Source organism: Meleagris gallopavo, chromosome 3 (assembly GCF_000146605.3).
Source record: "Meleagris gallopavo isolate NT-WF06-2002-E0010 breed Aviagen turkey brand Nicholas breeding stock chromosome 3, Turkey_5.1, whole genome shotgun sequence".
NCBI lineage: Eukaryota > Metazoa > Chordata > Aves > Galliformes > Phasianidae > Meleagris > Meleagris gallopavo.
Window position 1 is genome coordinate 3,477,464 of NC_015013.2, and position 18,192 is coordinate 3,495,655.

At 41.8% G+C, this 18,192-nt stretch overlaps 1 protein-coding gene across 3 annotated transcripts in view; it reads right to left on the bottom strand.

Moving 5' to 3' along the window:
• Positions 1-4,237: 4,237 nt before the first annotated feature.
• Positions 4,238-18,192, bottom strand: part of NFATC1 (nuclear factor of activated T cells 1) — a 106,439-nt gene continuing 92,484 nt past the window's right edge. For all 3 annotated transcript variants that reach the window (XM_010708284.2, XM_010708281.2, XM_010708283.2), the window contains one exon: positions 4,238-6,768. In XM_010708284.2, the coding sequence (XP_010706586.2) occupies positions 6,766-6,768 (3 nt within the window). In that variant the 3' untranslated portion in view covers positions 4,238-6,765. The remainder of the gene's footprint in view (positions 6,769-18,192) is intronic.

Here is an 18,192-nt window from a genome sequence, read left to right on the forward strand (position 1 = left end):
CTGCTATTATTTTTAGCAACAAGAAGTTATACTTCTACACTTAACTTTTGGTACGTGCATGTATTTCAGAAGGAGTTAGGTGGAAGGAAAATTTGTACTGGATCTAAGTTCTTATTATTCTCTTTACTGTACTGTATCTTGCTTCACTGAATATCCTCCTAAAGCGGTGGTTTCTGGCCTTGTTGGCTGCTGGTAGCAATAAATACTGAAGGGTTCATCTGCCATCCCTCCATACAAGCAGGGCTGATTGCAGAAAGTCCTGCACCTGTGAGCATCACCAGAGGCACCCTGTGTGCCAGATGATCACTGCTGCTGCATGAGCACAAGGAGGTCTGAGTGATCCTCATTCCAGGGGCGTGATGGAGCCCACTCTTCTTCCCCAGGGAGCTGCACTTATCTTCCCATGAAGTTCCTGGCTCTCTCCGGGCCTCTCTGGCTTATAGATTTAAACTTGAAACTACTGACTTTATAAATTGAGAGCGAGAGTCTTCTGATCTTACTTGTAACTCTACTTACTTGTAAATCTACTTTCTGAAGTATCATAGCTACCATACCCTGCAGGGAAAATTGAACCTGAAACTCCTACGTAGGCCTATATCTGCACACAGACACCCGGCTCGTCATTTGCATGGCTGAGGTCAGTGGCAGATGCAAGTGGCTTCACCAGAGCACTCCTAAAGTACTCAGCACCTCCTGCTTATGGGGACACTGTTGTGCTGGAAGCACGGTTTGGCTCCTGAGGACCCAGAGTGGCAGAAGAGTTCCTGGCCTGCCCCCTCATCGTCCTCTGTCCTGACCAAGTCATGCAGTTGGAAAGTTGAAGGTTTCATACGCCCACTTGTGCAGACTCATCCCAGGAGTCAGGCAGGGTTTGCTCCCTCCCACATGCTTTTGCTATGCAGCCTCGGCCCTACATCCCCTTCACCCTCAATTCCTGTGCTGCCAGGTGGAGAAACTGTGACTGAGGGAGATGCTGGGCCATGAGGCTGGAGCAGGGTGGTGACAGCAGCCTCCCCAAGGCACTACTCCGGAGCATGCTGGTGCTGGGTTTGTTCCCACAGGTGTGCTGAAGTGTAGCTGATCTCAACCCACACTGCTGACCCCTGAGCTGCACCTCTGTGCCTCTGCTCTCTCTGGCAGCTCTGCTGAGGGGCCCTGTACTGCACACTGCTGTGGGTAGAAAGCACAGGAGAACCTCGATCAACCAACCAACGGATGCGTGCTCAGTGTAGGATCATTATCTCATTAGGGCTAATCCATTTTATAGGATAAAACATACATGAAAAAATGAAAAAAATAAAAGGTTGCTAGGATAGTGAGAGGAGTGGGCTGGATCAGCACAGCCCAGGCAGAAGCCTTGGAAAAGGTCTAGGGAGGTAGGAAAGATCCATGTGGAGTTTCCTGCAAAGAAATCATTCAAGAAATCGGGCAGAGGCAGCAAGTATGTGATGACTGTGTTGCTCTGCTTGGGTGGGGGGAGCCACCGCCTGGGAAAGCAGCCCAGCCTGGGGACTTGGAGGGGAGGAAAAAGAGAAGGCTCAGTTTGGATCAGTCTGATTCAAGATAATATGTGGTTTGTATTTTCTAAGCAGAAAGCTAAAAATTAAAAAAATAAAAAAAGTAATGTTGGAGGAAATGTCATTTTTCCCATTAGAAACCAAAACAAACCAGACCATAAAAACCCCAAGCCTTGCAGTTAAAAAGCCAAGCACTGACATCTTTTCTGGTGAGGCACAGAGAACTCTGCTCTCCCTCGGTACCATGAAACCAGTGTGACTGGGATGTCCCCTGGCTGGACAAGGCCAACACTGTGCTGAGTTCCAGGACTCCAATATGGGCATCCTTTGGCAGGTGAGGTTTCACATTCAGCACTCAGCCTTTGGCACCACAGCCAGCTGCCCCAGCAGTATATGTAAAGTCATAGAATCAAAGAATCATAGGGGGGTGGAAGGGACCTCTAGAGATTATCGAGTTCAACCCCTCTGCTCAATCAACCTCCTTATAGTAAGTTGTACAGGAAAGCATCCAGGCAGACTTGTAGGGCATTCACAGCTGGGCAGACTGAACGACAGCCCTTGGGTTGGCTCAGTCTGGATGCCCTGGAACAGGGCTTGGATGGCTCTATCTCTGGCACTGCTCCCTGCCTGACTTTATGTTATTTCCAGTCCAGAGGCCCTGGGCCAGTGATGCTGGAAGGAGATTGGGTACAGGAGCTGTGGGTGTGAAATCAGTTCAGAAGAAGCACTGGAAACTGATGCTGACGGCATTTTTGAAAACTTTTTCCCTGTGTTATTATAAAAAAATAAAGGATTTCCTAAAATGACTGAAAATGAATTTGCCACATCTGCAAATAATGGCTTGTGGGTTGCCTGTATCTGCAAGTTCGTAGGAATAACTACGGTCAGCAACTTTCTGGTTTAAATGACAAAAGCCCATGTGCCCACAGGCTGTGGTAAGTGCCAGGTATACCACCAGTCGCCTTAAATCCAAATGCTCAACCATTGAATTGTTTAAGCTCCATGAGCTTGCACTCTCTTTGGCAAAAAAAAAAGAGTTGTTTTTGGAACTGAGAATGGTTTGTAATTAAAGCCAACAGTATGAGAATCTGTAACTGATCTGCACTGAACAAATTATTTGGCTACCTGAAGAAAATCAAAACCTTCTAATTTTTTTGGAAAGAGGCTCAAAAGATTAAATAAGAAATATATTAACTTGCTGAGAAAGAGGACACAATGCAGGCAAATTAAAGAAGGCAAATGTAATGAGTGTATGCAAAAGTGGGGAAAATAGGACTAGCTTCAGTTTGATAAAAAGTCCATTCAGTGATCATGGCATAAAATTAGACCATTGTTAAAAGAAGCTGTTATAGATACTAAGAAGATCTTACGCTGTTGACCTTGACACTCCACAGTCATGTGCTTGATGAGAGAGATTTTGTTTTATTTTTACTGAAACAATTTTCACAGATTTACAGTGATGATTGCAATTAAAATACACACATGGTGAAGGAGAGCTCAGGCAATGCTTCAAGGCAGTGAAGTTCTTTCCAAGAAATTTAACTCCTTGAAATTTGCCATTTTCAGCTGTAAAGAAAATGTCAGAGGCATGACTCCAGGAAGGGTATTCAGTCAAACAGTACCAGATGGGTGTGTGGGATTCACCTTATGCTTTGGTTATGAATGAAAGTAGTCAGCAAGGGGTTTGCTATAAACTCTTTTCGCTTGAAGAAAAGGGCAAGATGTGGTTAATGCAGCAGTGCTTGGGCCTGCTGTGTTTTGACGAGGAGATTTGTTGAAATGAGAGGAAGCTCACAGGAAGCCAGGTAGCACAATGACTGAAGTATGTTGCTCAAATGAATTCAGCATGTGACCAGACATTTTGCTCTGGTATAAAGGATGCCACTGTCTCTGGAAGATATAAAGAATGTGTGACAGCATTTTCAGTATTTTCCTTTTTCCAGGAACCTCATCAACAACAAGGCTTATGCTGTCCACATGAGGAGTAATATCAGTATTTCCAACCCGCAAACAGGGAAGCAGAGAATTCTGACTGATGTCTAAGGAGTTGGGCTGTGTCTGGGTTCGAAGAGGTTTGGAGCATATGTCTCTCCTTAAGGGAGGAGGGATTCAGCAGTGGACTCACTGAAGCCCGGTGTGATAGTGAGCAACGTGTGTCACCCTATACTCACAGGAAAACAAATGCAAGACAGAGGAAGGCCCTTGTCCATCAAAGACTTAAATAAACATTTGTGTCTTCTCTCATGGTGTGGAAGGGAATTCAGGGAGTGTCACCCATCACACTTGTCACACGCACCTCTAAACAAGACATCCCTCTCTGCCCGTCTGTGAGCAGCCCTCCCTCCAGCCTAACCAAAATGTCTCTTGAATGTGCTGCATTGAAGAATGCAGATCCAAAGCCTACCCTTAGCAACCCACACATTTCAGAAATAGTTCAAGGGAGAGCAAAAGAAATTATTGTACAAAGAGTCTACATAGATGCAAGTAATTTGCTGCATAAGGTAGCTTGTTTTACCACTTAAAATTCATCAGAGCGCTGTAAGAATTATCTATGGCAAAAGTCTTTTTGAACATGACTGTAAGGGCTGTGCTTATATTCAAAGCATTGTGGCTTTTTGGTTTTGCTTTGTTTTCAAAAGGGGTCAGTGAAAAGTGTTTTCATAAATTGAGAACAACAACCATAACACACGTTTGAAAACAAGATAGTCTCATACAGGAAATATTTTTGCTTTCATTTTATTTTATGAATACATATACAAGAGATGCATAATCTTCCATTATCCAGGCTTAAAGGTAACAGGGTTTTTTTTGTTTGTTTTGTTTTTTATATAGGTTAAAGAGGAAAAATAAAAATAAGGGTGAAGGAGATGCAACATATCCAAACCATACAATTGAAAGCCTTTCTAAAATTACTGCTGAAATGCAAACATGATGGAGGATGTGTCTGTGTTTGTCCTGTACCAAAAAAGCCTCACCCACGGTATTTATGCACATGAAAAAAAAAAGCTTTGGCATAACCAGAGAGTCCTCCATGCACACTTTGTCAACAATTTTGAAACACTGAAATAATAAAATCTGATAATTATATCATATATCAATTTCTTTCCTTGGCAGCAATGTCTTTAAATGCAGGGGGGAATAAAGAAGAGTCTGTTGACAAGAGACTTTTCTTCCATATTAAGATGATTATATTAGCAGGATGCAGAAGGATGCTTCACATAGAAGAGATGGATTTATATGTTCATATATATGTATATAACGTAAAAATGCATATTTTATATGAGAAAGGAAGATTTGTCAAGATAACGTAAAATGAACCACTCTAAGACTAGCTTCCAGCAAAACATTTTGCTTTATTGGATCTATTTTCTAGCTACAAGTCAAGCTGACGTCTGTCAAGCTTTTTACTTTTCATATGGCAGTCTATAAGAAATGTTTCATGCAATGTCTACAGTGGTAAATACAGGGTAAATAACTGGGATTAAACAGGTGAGCAGTAACAGACTATTATAAGGACCAATAACAGCATATTATGTACATATAGCCATATTATATTCTCATGTCTTCACAGTAATGTGCAAATATGACAAATATGGCTTTCTTTTTTTTTTAATAAAGAAAGTAAGACATAATTATGCAGAATAATGTTTTAAAATGCTTAATAGGGTTTCACCTTTTTGTGAAACCTGTTCCATCTTTACTGTGTCGCGGTTAATGAGTCACCTCAGCACGGAGGTGTAGTTCAGGCCTAGTTCCAGAAGGGGGCACAGATTCCTAAGGCACAATATTAATGTTAAACATTTTTAATTTAAGTCATGCTATTTTATTTATTTTTACTTTTTGGTTATACGAAATAATAGGTTGTTGCTGTTTATATAATAAGCAGTTGATTGTAAAAAATACAATGTTGAAGGCTACACTACATGCCTATCTGTAGCTTCAGAAATATTAGCTAATCTGAAAACACACTATACAGCGCTGCATATTAAACCCTTGTGGTTTTTTGGTAATATTCTTTTTCATACATGTAGCAGAGAATTATAAGGCTTCTGCGGAATAATAACATTATAACTGAACAAATATTTTACACTCTTCCATACTGCTATTTACAGTTACTTTAACTCATAATTTGCCATTTGGTAAATAACGTGTATTTTGTATGCATCCTCCTTGCCTATGTAAAGTGCTTGCTTAACTGCATGAGGAAAGAAAATGCATACCTGCTTTAGGTTCAACAAACCCTCAAAAGAAGTAGCGGAAATATTTGTTGTGGATCTGAAATGCATTATCAGAAATTGAAATTATTGCTAAACTCAGTGCCCTGACCAGGCAATCATCTATATTATTTGTCATATATAAATATATGCATATATACTAGTATGTATGTACATGCATACACATTCATCTATCATGTAATAGATAGATTTCAATTTTTTGTCCATCAACCTTTTTTATTTTGTGCTATTCAACTCACTTGTGCTACGACTGAAGCCAGATTAAAATTAAAACCTTAACATGCTACTACTAACAATCCTATGATTCATTAGCACATAAAGACAATATGCTAAAGAAAGCTGAGATGATGACGAATGAAAAGAATTTGAAATGCACTGAGAATAAGGCAATAAGATATACATTACAACAAAGAAAATGCAAAGAAATCCTGGAATTCATAACCACATCTTGCTGGATAGGGATTTCACTCCCTACTTTGCTGCACAGTCTTAAGCATCTTTACAATGTCACTCCCAGAATGCAAGCTCTACATCTCTACCTACCAACACTTTTAATGGTAGCAAATTCAAAGCTTATTTAAAATGCCCTGATGCCACAACCTGGTAAAATAAGGCACTTCCAGGGCTCTATTCCAGTGGAGCCATGCTGAAAAGATCAGCACTGGGAAGAAGCACTCAAGGGTTTGCTGAGTTTTCTAGTTTTGTCCCATGAAACGAGCAGTCTTGGAGTATACTCCCTCCTTTTTCTTTTGAGATGATTTTCTTTAAAGCTATTTCATCAGCTGAAGTTGAGGAACTACTTCTTTGCAAGCAAGAGGTAAATCTTCAGTTCCTGACATTCAGTAACGTGGAAGATCAGAGTGCTACCAGGTTAACATCTTCAGTATTTTCGGAGTCTCTGCACTCGAGCTGACATGCCAGCTAAGTCAAAAGTGTGTGGATTTCATAGTAGGCCCGTATGGAAAGCTATGAATGGACATTGGTGCTGGAAAGGTCATTCCTTATAATTTCATTTACTGCAAAGAAAGAACACAGGAAAAAATGACTCAGTTAGCATCACAATGCTGCAGGAGCAGAACTGCCCTGCAAACCTGCATCCACTTGATAGTTTCAGTGCAGTTCTGAACATTAAGCAAAAACTTGATAGTTTCAGTGCAGTTCTGAACATTAAGCAAAACATCACGAGATAGCTAGTAAAGGCTGATCACAGTGCAAAACAGCAAGATTAACCAAGGTTATTGACATGCTAAATACTCAGTAACACCAGACATCACAAGAACAGCAGCATCCTAGATCCTTGATTGCACCAAACATATTTAACATTTTCAATCACTTACATTTCCTCTAGAATTGGCTCTGAAAAATAAAGAGAACCACAGGAAATCACAGAATCATAAGAGCCCTTTGGAATGTATGTTAGACATTGTATGTGCTAATGGCACAAAGCTGCCAGCTGAACTGGGCATTTGAGCAGCAATGCCTAGGTAGGATACCATTTCACATGCTGATTTTTTTTTTACTGTAGGCCGGCATTAAAAAAAGAGAGAAAAGAAACTCATGTGCTCCCCCATTCCCCATAGCTGATAACGTCTGTAAATGCATAAACTCCTTTCATAGTGCCCAGCACACATGGACATACAGTCCTTGCTCCCATCTGCACAGACAGGTAGGAGGAGCGAGCACATTAAAACCCTTGGCAAGAGTTAGAGAAGAGATTAAACGACGTCCACTACCACAGCATCAAACAGTCAAACTGCATCTCTGATAAAGTGATGTTTTCTTTATTCACGAGCCTTCTTTCATTCTTTTCTCCCTCCCCTGTTGTCATCAAGCAATACAGTTTCCCACACTCACATTATTTCCATTTATCAGCTTGTGATTTTTGGCAGATGGACAGGAAATGACAGAACCTGGCAAAGGTCGTCTACAGTGGACTACACAACATCCCTTTTATTTCCACCCCACCTTCCTGCAGCGACTGCCGCCACCTGATTTACATGAAGATAGAGCAAATGCCATCAGCCACGCTATCTCTGCTTCTGAGTGAGAGATGCTGGGAGTGGGAAACACATGCTCACGTCATGGAAGTGCCACGGAAAAGCCCAAGTTTTCCTTTGCCTGTGGGCTGCTGTTCACAGCCATCCAGATAACTCCATGTGTTTACTGGAAAAGACCGAGCCCGCCTAAAACCAACTTCCTGAAATGAGTGGTCGGTTTTTATTTTTTATATGCATATGCTTTTTTTTTCTTTAGACCTATTGCCTATTTTGTAATTTTAGCACATGAATCAATCAGGATTAATGTCACAGGTCCTGGCCAATGCAACCACTTCTGCCAGTGCCATACTTAAGAAAGAAATATCAGTTGCATTTGTAACTAACTGCATATTTCTGGCAGCAGACTAAACGCAGCATGGAAATGAGATGTAAAGGCAAAGTAGTTCATGAGAGTGTTGCAGGGTTTATCTTTAGTATTTCTGAACAAGGGAAACAAATTTAAGCAACCAGCCATTCTGTGTGACAAAGACTGCCCTGCCATCTGAACACAGCAAGAAATGCTACTCCATTTACGTGCTGCAAGGCGTTGGGCAACTTCCTGAACTGAATCTCTACCTTGAATGCAGACAGTGCACATTTTCTCTGGGACAGTTCTTCCATGATGCTTTAGTAAAGATAGATTCTTTGATAAACTTCTCAAACTAGCACTGGGTACAGAGCAAAACTCACAGTGGTATCTTTGTGCCGAGTGCAACGATGAAAACAAATCCTCATATGGGTCAGTTAATATTACATTTTTTCCTAACTTTGCTATTCAGGGCAATTATCAGACGTTAGATAGCAAATCTTCACAATGTTTCTATACAGTGTGAAAGTAAGTATCACAACTGTGAGGACAGGGAGGTGGAGAAACAGAGGTGATCACGACCACAGTGTTTGCATTCAGGTATCTCAAATTCAGGCTAAATGCTTAGACATAAGCTGAGGTGCTCTAGATTTGTTCAATAAAATTCTCACATATAATATCCCCCAGCCTAACAGCACAAGATTCTCCCCATTAAAATTTAGAAAAAGCAACTTGGTGACACAAACACCTAAAAGCTAGAAGTCCATCACCAAAACCAGCTTAGGCCCTTAGAGGCAGCCTTTCCAGCCCTCAGATGAATCTTCTGTCACTCAAGCCCTGCAGACATGACTTACTCTAGAGGTGACATGACTGTTCATCTGGGAGCCCACCTGCTTTGGTTCATTGCTCATGCCCTCTTCAGCTCTCAGCAGCCAGATAAAGCTGTCACCAACTGGTAATTTAGTCATTGACCTCAACAGGATACAGATCGGATCTTTGGTTTTATCGTGCATTCTTATTATATACTTCCTAACAGGTAAATTTTTGCTATGTTGATGAGTAAGTCAAGTTTGGTATTCTCACACAACAACATCTGTCAACTTTTCAACATCAGTCACTACAAAATGACAGCGCTGAACTGAAGTGTAGCCATTGCCACCAAATCTCACAGAGTCAAATTAGCTATGAGTATGCTCAACATCAGCTTCATCCATGTCGGCTCACAGATAGCAGGGCTCAGACACAGGTCACTGCTATTTCTTCCCTTTTACCCACCATTGTGCTTAAGATGCAAAAATTCCCGATAGTGAAATGGAAACAAAGTCACAGAGATAGACAAGGTGCAAGCCCCAAGTGGGGGGACAGGTAACTCAGCAGAGCAGCTGATAGTGTAGAGGCAGACTGCGCACAGAGAGTGCTAAACACAAGAGCTGAAAGGGGAAGTGCGCCTAGAGCGGGCTTCCCCAAGCTGCCCACCAAGGCACCTGAAGCTGGAAGGAAATGCCTCCAGAGATGGGGAGCCTACAGAACAGGCAGCAGGCACGCGTGGGCTGTGCATTGGGTGAAGCTCTCTGGGCTCAGCTTGAGACATGAAACCTGTCTGCTCTAGCACTCACATGAAGATGCTCCACTCTCACTCCAGGTCCGACAGACAGAAGTTGGGCCGAAAATGCAGTTTAGTCAAAGTAACATGCAAATTTGGATGACATTCCTCAAATGGTTTCAGTTTAGACATAGAAGTGTCTTCAACATTTTTTAATTTTGAATTTCTGGAAAATTTACTTCTTTTATACTCCAAATTATATTAACCCTGCTGGATGTTAAGGGAAATATTTTATTTGGAAATTCTGTGATTGAAAGACTGATTTTTTGAAACATCCTGTATGTCCATCTGGTCTGTATTTGACAACTGCTAGAAGTCCATTATTCAGGAACCAGACATGCCTCCAGTGATGCTTTCTTTAACACCCTTACACCTCCTGACTGCTGGAGGGCTTCAGGAGCAAGAGGAGCTCTGGGTCTTTATTTCTTAGGAAGTTAGATGGACTTTCTTCCATGAAATCCTCTAATAGTCTTCCAAGGCTGACCTGGCCTTCTTGGTTTCCTGCAGCAATGGGCTCAGGGGGATCCCGTTGAAGGATGTGTTGATGGAAAATGTACTTCTTCTTGTTTTAAATTTGCTTCTTGATAGTATCGTTCATATGCCATGTGAACAAGTTGGTCACTTCCTGTTTGGCAGTGCCTTTGCCATCCATCACTTCCTTTCCCTATAGTATCCTCAGGGCTCTGCTTGGTCCTGTAGGACCAAGAACTAAGAAAGGTAAAGTATGCTGTTGTTACAGAGAAAGTAATTTATATTTTTCCCTTTGCTCCCACATTACTAACAAAATGTTTATTAAAAAATATCCTTGCCTTGAATGATCTAGTTTTGGCTTACAAACCTGTTACTACAACAGGATTGTGTGTGAGACACAGAACAATAGCATTCAGTGTAAGCAACATGTTGGCCTGGGTTTGAATTTCTTTTCTAAAGCAAGTGCTGGTCTTTGATTCAGCAGCTGCTTGGATACATTCATATCTGTAGTACCATTCCAAGACTAGTTGTGTTTTTCAATGAGTGCAACATTTTTCAAAAAAAAAGGTAGCAAAGTTTTTACACTCATTTTTAAAACATAAACTGAGTATTCATAATCCTCAGTGTTATTCTTGGCGGAGAAAATGGGCATTGTTGCTTTTGTCACTAAAACCTACAGTTCCCCACAATGCTTTCCCTCAACTGATATTTTCCATCATCATGTTCAGCTTTTCCACTGATATGAACTCAAGAAGTAATAGTGCTGAGAAATGCAGGTAACATGTGACCTCTCTACCTGTCAAGGCGTCTGAAAGCGGAACCTTTCCTTTTCTAAACAGCAGATGCCACAGTAGCAGGATGTGGTGAGCTGTTACACCACATTTTAGTTTAATAGGGAGGATTTTTTTTCTTGTGTTTAATTTCTCTTTAAAATGCCCTTGCAATGGAAACTTTTGCTTCACTAATTAGCAAAATCAGTGCCTTATCGATGCAACAGTTCGGGTTCCTGCACTAAACAGGACAACCAGATATATCTATACGTGGATTCTATCGACTGGAAAAAGTTCAAATTTCTACAGACTTCTGCTCTCCTTCTATCTGATGACTAATTTCCCTATAGGTAGCATTATGGCTTCTTGTTTTAATAACTGCTCCTTTGAGACCCAGTTCTGCCTTCCATCTCAGATATTGATCCCACTGAAAACAAAGAAGTTACAAGGTCAGAGAGGCAAGAAGTGGAGAGAAGCTACAAATGGTGAGCTCTTTGGGGGTATACAAAGATGAGAGTCTGGAAGACTTAGCCATGTGTCATTTAATACTCCTAAAGGTAAATCTTTCCAGGAGTCTGAAAAAAAAACGAAAGGTGAGCTGAGAGACAGGGTTGAAACCACAATTATAAAGAAATGCACCTACAGTTTTGGGAGGGAATGTTGGCACTCTGAAAACATATTCTATCTCTGCCCACATTGCTAATGGTGATAATCCCTATGGCTGCACTCTTGAGCTTCTGCTGTGAAGTTACCAATATTCTTACATGGAAATGGATCTACTAGGCAAACACCAGTGAGTGGGCCATGGCACAGGTGTTCCTCTTCCACACTTTGGAGGACAGTGTGGCAGAACTGGCCTCTACCGCACGATCCTGAGGAGTAGTCTATGCTCCAGTCTGACCTTCCTGCAGCTCCTCTTGCCAGGCAAATTAAAGCCAAATTTAAACAAGAAGCAGGTCCTTTGTTAACTGTCTGAAATACAAACGTGCTCTCTATTCACAGCTTTTCTTGCAAAACCAAAAAACAAACAAACAAAAAAAGCACACCTTTTAAGTAATCTTGAGAGCCTTCTGAAAGCGAAACTCTGATGCTATTATGGATCTTCCTCTTTCACCCATTATTTTTCTCTCCTTTCTTAATTAAAGCTCTTATGTCTGGTCAGCAGAAGCCTCAGACTGCTCACACATCACACCCCAAAGACTCTGGAAATCAGTGACCATCTTTTTGTTGACTTCAGTCCACTTCTGCAATGTCCCAGAGAGGTTTGGACAATGAGTATGGGTAACGGTGCTGAGGCTGTAAACGCACAGAGTTCTTTGCAAGATGCATTTTTTTTTTCAATGACATCAATGCACAAGTATAGATTAATGACTGGGATGCAGTATGACAAACTAAATGGAGTCCTGGGGTCTTCTTTTGTCTGCTGCAAAAGGAGATACAGACTGATAATTTTAATACAGTCCTGTGTGAAGACACAGCCAGGTTGACTCCACTCCCATGGACTCATTCACACTGCACAAGTGTGAATGTTTCAAGTTGCTGGCCTTGCTGCAAGCCATGTGTACTGCCATCCTCATGTCTGCCTCCTGCCCATACTGCACAGGACTCATCCAGAGACTGTCAGGTCACTGGGAGAAGAAAGAAGTCCAGTGGAGGTTTCCAAAGGAAAAACTCGAGGGCTCGTATTCATCGGGAGAGTTTCTGCTGTTCTCCACATCTCCCTGGGCAACCCGTTCCAGCACCACACCACCACTCTTTCAGTAAAAAAACTTACCCCTGATATCTGATCTAAATCTCCCTTCCTTTAGTTTAAAACCATTCCCCCTTGTCCTATTCACTGTCTACCAATTTTAGTTTCTCACTGGTGGGAACAGCCAAGGCACCTCCACAACTGACAGACCAACTTCTCCTCGTTACTTCTTGCCCACCTGTGACCACTGTAGACCACTGTCTCCACGATGGCACAGAACTGAAGCAAAAGGTTCAGAATAATGTAATGCTCTCTCACCAAAAAGGAACAAAAAGTGACCTGCTCTGCTCTGACTGATGCACTTGTCATGGAAAATACAAATAATACCAGCTGCATCTTTCAAGATACATGTGTGAAAAGCCTATGTGAATAATACTCTTCATTACTCAAGTGGGCAGAACTAAGCAGCCAATGCAGTGCCATGTTTGAACTCCATGGCCTGGCTCTGGTCAAACTGCATATCTATGTCTCACATTTGAACAATCTTCAGAAAAGAGGTGCAGTCCAGACAGCAAAACTAATTTTTGTCTTTCAACAGAATCTATAACTGTTAGTCAAGCTTTACAACTACAGAGGCTCCCAGGCCAGTGATCTTCATGTACTACTTTGCACAGTGCAAACATACTCCTGAGTGCTTTGCCTCCAATGGTTCATTGGCCACAAGCGTCTTAGAGAAAGAACCTTGTTTTCCTCTCCATTAAGCACAGCTCTGAACACGCTGTCACTATGCAGCATATGAACGGTTATACAGAAACAACTCTGGAGGGAGTTTAGGAGTGTGACATTAACATAATGCTACCTGTAGCACAGTATGGCATTCACTTTGATGTCTTCAATTACTGCCCTCGGATTTTTCCACAAATGATGACACACCTTGCTTCATCAGGTTTCTGTGCTTTTGTAAGCCATTTATTTCAGACCAAATGCCAAATATTAGCATCACTCAAGAGGAATTCAAATTCACTAAAGAATCCAGATCACATGAGTAAAATCCTAGTTTTTATCTGGGTCCCTACTTTCCCTTTACTAATAAGCCTCTCTGACGCACAAAAGTTGCAACACAGAATACAGACATATTACTTAAGTCATTGAAAAAAAGAGAGTTGTCTTAAATAACTAATATTTTCAAATCTACTATTATGCTAAGAATTAAAGACAAATTCTTAAGACGCCAGTTTGCAATGCAAAACTATAGATCGTGTTGAAGGTTACTGAATTAAAACTGAAACAAAACAAGTCCTGTGAAGCTATGGAAAATATAACTTTACATGTTCCATAAGAAGTCAGATCTTGTGTTATCTCAGGTGTCCTGGATGTGTTAAAACCTTAAACTTATTTTTATCTGTTTAATCATAATAAACTATCACCACAAGCCATGCTATTTTTGGAGACTGAGAATGGGACAGTGGAGCAAGTGAGTGACAACAAGTAGCACGTTTTTTATAAAATGTGATCCTCCCATACGAATGTAGGCTTGACAGGATGCAGGGTTTTGTGCTTAACAGCCAATAACATGGAGCCATTATCCTACCTGCTCTGTCCTTTGCCTCGTTTATTTCAGTAGCTCCAATCTCCCGTAGCTACTGTTCTGTGGAGGGGTAAGGATCCTCCCTGCAGTGTGGTGACAACACTTGTGGCAGAGTCTGACTGTGGCTCTTGATTGTGGCTCAGACTAAACGAATCTCATCAGACTGCACACTGGGAATGGATTGTTCATCCCTCCCATAAGCAACCCTGCCAATGTTCTGCACCTCCTGTTCTGCATACACTTAGGGCTGAATCCCTGGCTGCTGGTAACTAACACAGGAATCAGCAGAGAGGCAGTGATTCTCAGAACAGTGGGTTCCAAACCTTATATTGTTTTTAAGGCAGTGCTCACATTTAGCATTTAAGCCAAAGAATCTAAGTCTACAGGGAATTTCTCAGTAGCTCTCACTGAGTCTATCCTTGAGCTGCTGGGCTGCACAGGGGTGCAGGACTAGCCCTGCTATGGTACAAGCTGCATTTGACACACACATGCACGTATGAGGGAAGGGCTGGGCAACAGACCACATTTTAACCAAAATTATGTGTTTACGTTCCTAAAAGCATCTGTAAGGGAAACAAAACAGACGTGTTTTACATTTTACGCAAAATTTCCACACAACAGAAGAACTATGCAAATACTACCTAAGACAGCCAAAACCTGAGGTCACTATTGTGGAAGCTTTGTGGGTATGAGAGGGAAGAAGAAGGAAGAGCAGACACTGTTTTGCTAGAAACAACAGAAATTTGCCCCTCTTGTGTGAAACACAATGATACGAACTCACTGTCATGATCAGTGTTACTTTCCAGTTTAGTGCCCAGCAGTAAAATAATACTGTCAGATGCTGGTGCTCAAAACTCACGAATCACGCCCTGAAGCATGACAAGAGCGCATACAAAATCGAGAGAAATTGAAAGCAATTCTTCATTTGCCTGTTCTTAGCCTCCAGTCATCTCAGGCAGCATCTGTCAACCTCAAACACAGCAAAAGGAAACTTCCTTTTCTTTTTACTCTCATATTTCTGATCCCATCCCATGATGGTACCACCCAACTGGCAGACAACTGAGCTGAGGGCTGCACTCAAGACTGTGCAATCAGAGCATACCAGGGCTGGAAGAACAAGGCTGAATCCAGCTGGTGGTCCCAAAGATGGCAAATGGAGAAGGGGCAGCAGGTCAGGAGCAAGCTGTGATGCCCCAAGCCTGGCGCAGGAATTGTCTACCAGGGAAGCTCCCTGCAGGGTGGGGGATCTCCAACATGCGTGGATCAGCCCTCAGTGCTGGCCTGGAACATGCTGCTGTGAGTTGCACATGAAGCTTATGCCACTTGGCTTGAGAGAAACAGTGAGGCTGCTGACACACTCCAGCACCTGGAGACACTTCACTCGCCATTTCTGGATCGATTTATCATTTCTAGCATTTCCATTTTACATCTAAGTTATGCTCTGGGAAAAATACTTTCAGTCTAGTTTACAGAGCTTATCAAGAAATCTCCTACCTCGGTGCTACAAAGACAGCTGAGGACAGTTATGCTAAGAAAAGAATGGACCTTTATTTCCAGGTTTCAGTAGGAAGGGTTTTCTCCGAATTTAGAAGAAATGACAGATTAGCTGTAGAAAAAAAATCTGGAGGTACAGTAGGAAAATGGGGAGCAAGAAAGAATCCAAAATCTCATTTCAGAGTTTTAAAAAGCCTAATAAGACTGAATTTCCATATTGATTATACAATTATAAATCTTTATAGAAGCTTTTCAGCATTGCACATGAGCAATTCATCAAAGCATATTAGGTGCCAGAAAAGTTGCATTCAATATAAAGGGGTCATTAAGTTTCTTGTAATTGCACATTACTGAAACTTTCATTAGTTCTAAATCAAATAAATGGGATTAGCACATATGCTCTTAAATTGACTTTATAGAATAATACTGTGGACCCTTGTGATCATTTGGAATCTTCCAAAGTAAGCCACTTTGCACTACTGTTTGCAAAAAAATCCCCAGCTCATGTTCAAATAAAGCAAAGAAATAATAACTGGAGGGAAGAATGACACCTTGGGGTTGTGCACGGGCACTTGCTGAGCACCCCTTTTTTTCCACTGCAGAGAATCACTGAAAGAGTCGGCTCTTTTTTCACTGAATCAGCCTCCAAGTCTGATGGACATCAGTCAGTGGGAGAAGCATTGAGCCTCAATACTGGAAGTGTCCTGGCAACAGGTTAAAAGATAGACTGTCTGGTCTGATTCTGAGTAATGAGGGTATTGGGTTTTTCAGGAACTGGACTCTGCTTGTCCCATTATCATCACCGTCATCAGCACCTTTTTCCTTTATAACCCTTTTCATCAGCAAACCTCAAGATGCACCCAGAGCAGAAAAGATCAATGTGAAGATGAAAGACCAATGTCAATATCATTATTTTTACCTTTTAGCAAAGTGGGTACCAATGCAGGGACAATGCTAGGGTGCTCTATGATCTATGATGTGTCTGTGTGCTTCTTTGGGGGCAATGGGAAATGTTGTGAGCCCAGACTGGGTCACATTCCCACACAGGCCTGCTACAAAGGCTGAGCTTTGTTTTCACAGGGCTTTTTGCTCAGAAGATACAATGATGGATGTGATGTGACTCACTGAGCAGCCACACTGCTGATGGGAGATGAAGGCTGGGTGGGGCTGACAACATTTTTAAGACCAAGATGTGTCTGTCAGCTTTACACCTCACTAGCTACACTAGGAGAAGACCTTTTCTTCATAAATTTTCCAGTTTCTCTGGGAGGGTTTGAGCCAACAGTTGATTCCAGAGATCTATACTTGAGGCCTTTTGATGCAAGCAGAGCCAAAGAGCAAAACTAAACGTTCCTGAGCTGCAGTGAGTAACCACCAGCAAGGTGTTATGAGGTGTTCTGCCCAGCACAGGAGGCACAGCAATGAAAGCCACCACATTTAGGCAGCTGCTGAACTCTCATACTGCTTGGATGCTAACACTGCCTATAGCAAGCAGCTTAAATTAGAGCAGCTGGAAGAATACTCTTATTTACACGTGGTCCCAGTGTGACAGAGCTGCAAATATGGCAAAACATACTTTCTTCTCCTCCTCTCTCCCACACACTACGTTAAGCTACAGAATTGTTCTTCAGAATGGATTGATAGAGCATGGTCAACAGACAGGCACAGCTGCAGGAGTGCAATAAGAATCACAGGTGCATTCCCAGGGAAGGAGAAACTCTTCCCCCTTGCAGCTTGATTCGTGCCACAAAAGCTGCATTGAGCTCAGTGCTCACCACTAGAGAGGACCTCAGCACTCAGCTGTGGGCCTGCAGATGTGAAATATTTGGCTAAGCATTCAGACACAATGTTGTGACAGGAGCCTGCAAGGACCTGAGCTTGCTCAGGTCACCCTTCAGTCTCTGGGCTTAGGCTGGTGGCCTCGCACAGTAAGGGGCATTTAACTGATGTAACAAAAGGAAAAAAGTTAACTGCAACAAAGGTTTGGATGAAAGGCTGTGCAAGCTGATTGCTGCTCATTCTGCACAGCAGCCTTTCCAATGCACCACACCTTTCGTAAAACAGTTACATGAAACAAATGATTATCTCCAGTAGCCTCCATCCACACACATTTCTGAAATACTTTCATTCCAAACTGTTTTGAGAGGAAACATTATAAAGAATGGAAACCTGGCATTCAATCGGATGGAAACCTCTGTTTCCATTTTACAGAATAGGAAAAAAAAAACAAAAAACAAAAAACAAACAGAAAAAAACACTATAGAAAGAATACCTAACATTAACTGCTAAGTAGGGAGATAAAAGATAACTTGAGGCTGGTGTCGGGGAGCACTCTGAGGCTGCATGCATATACCTGCATTTGGACAAGCTTCTGAAGGGTGGGTCAGAGCTGTGTTTGCCACATAAACATCTGGTTAGAAACTGGAGTTTGACAGACAAAAATTCTGTTTTCTTAAAAACTCACAAAATAAATACTTTTTT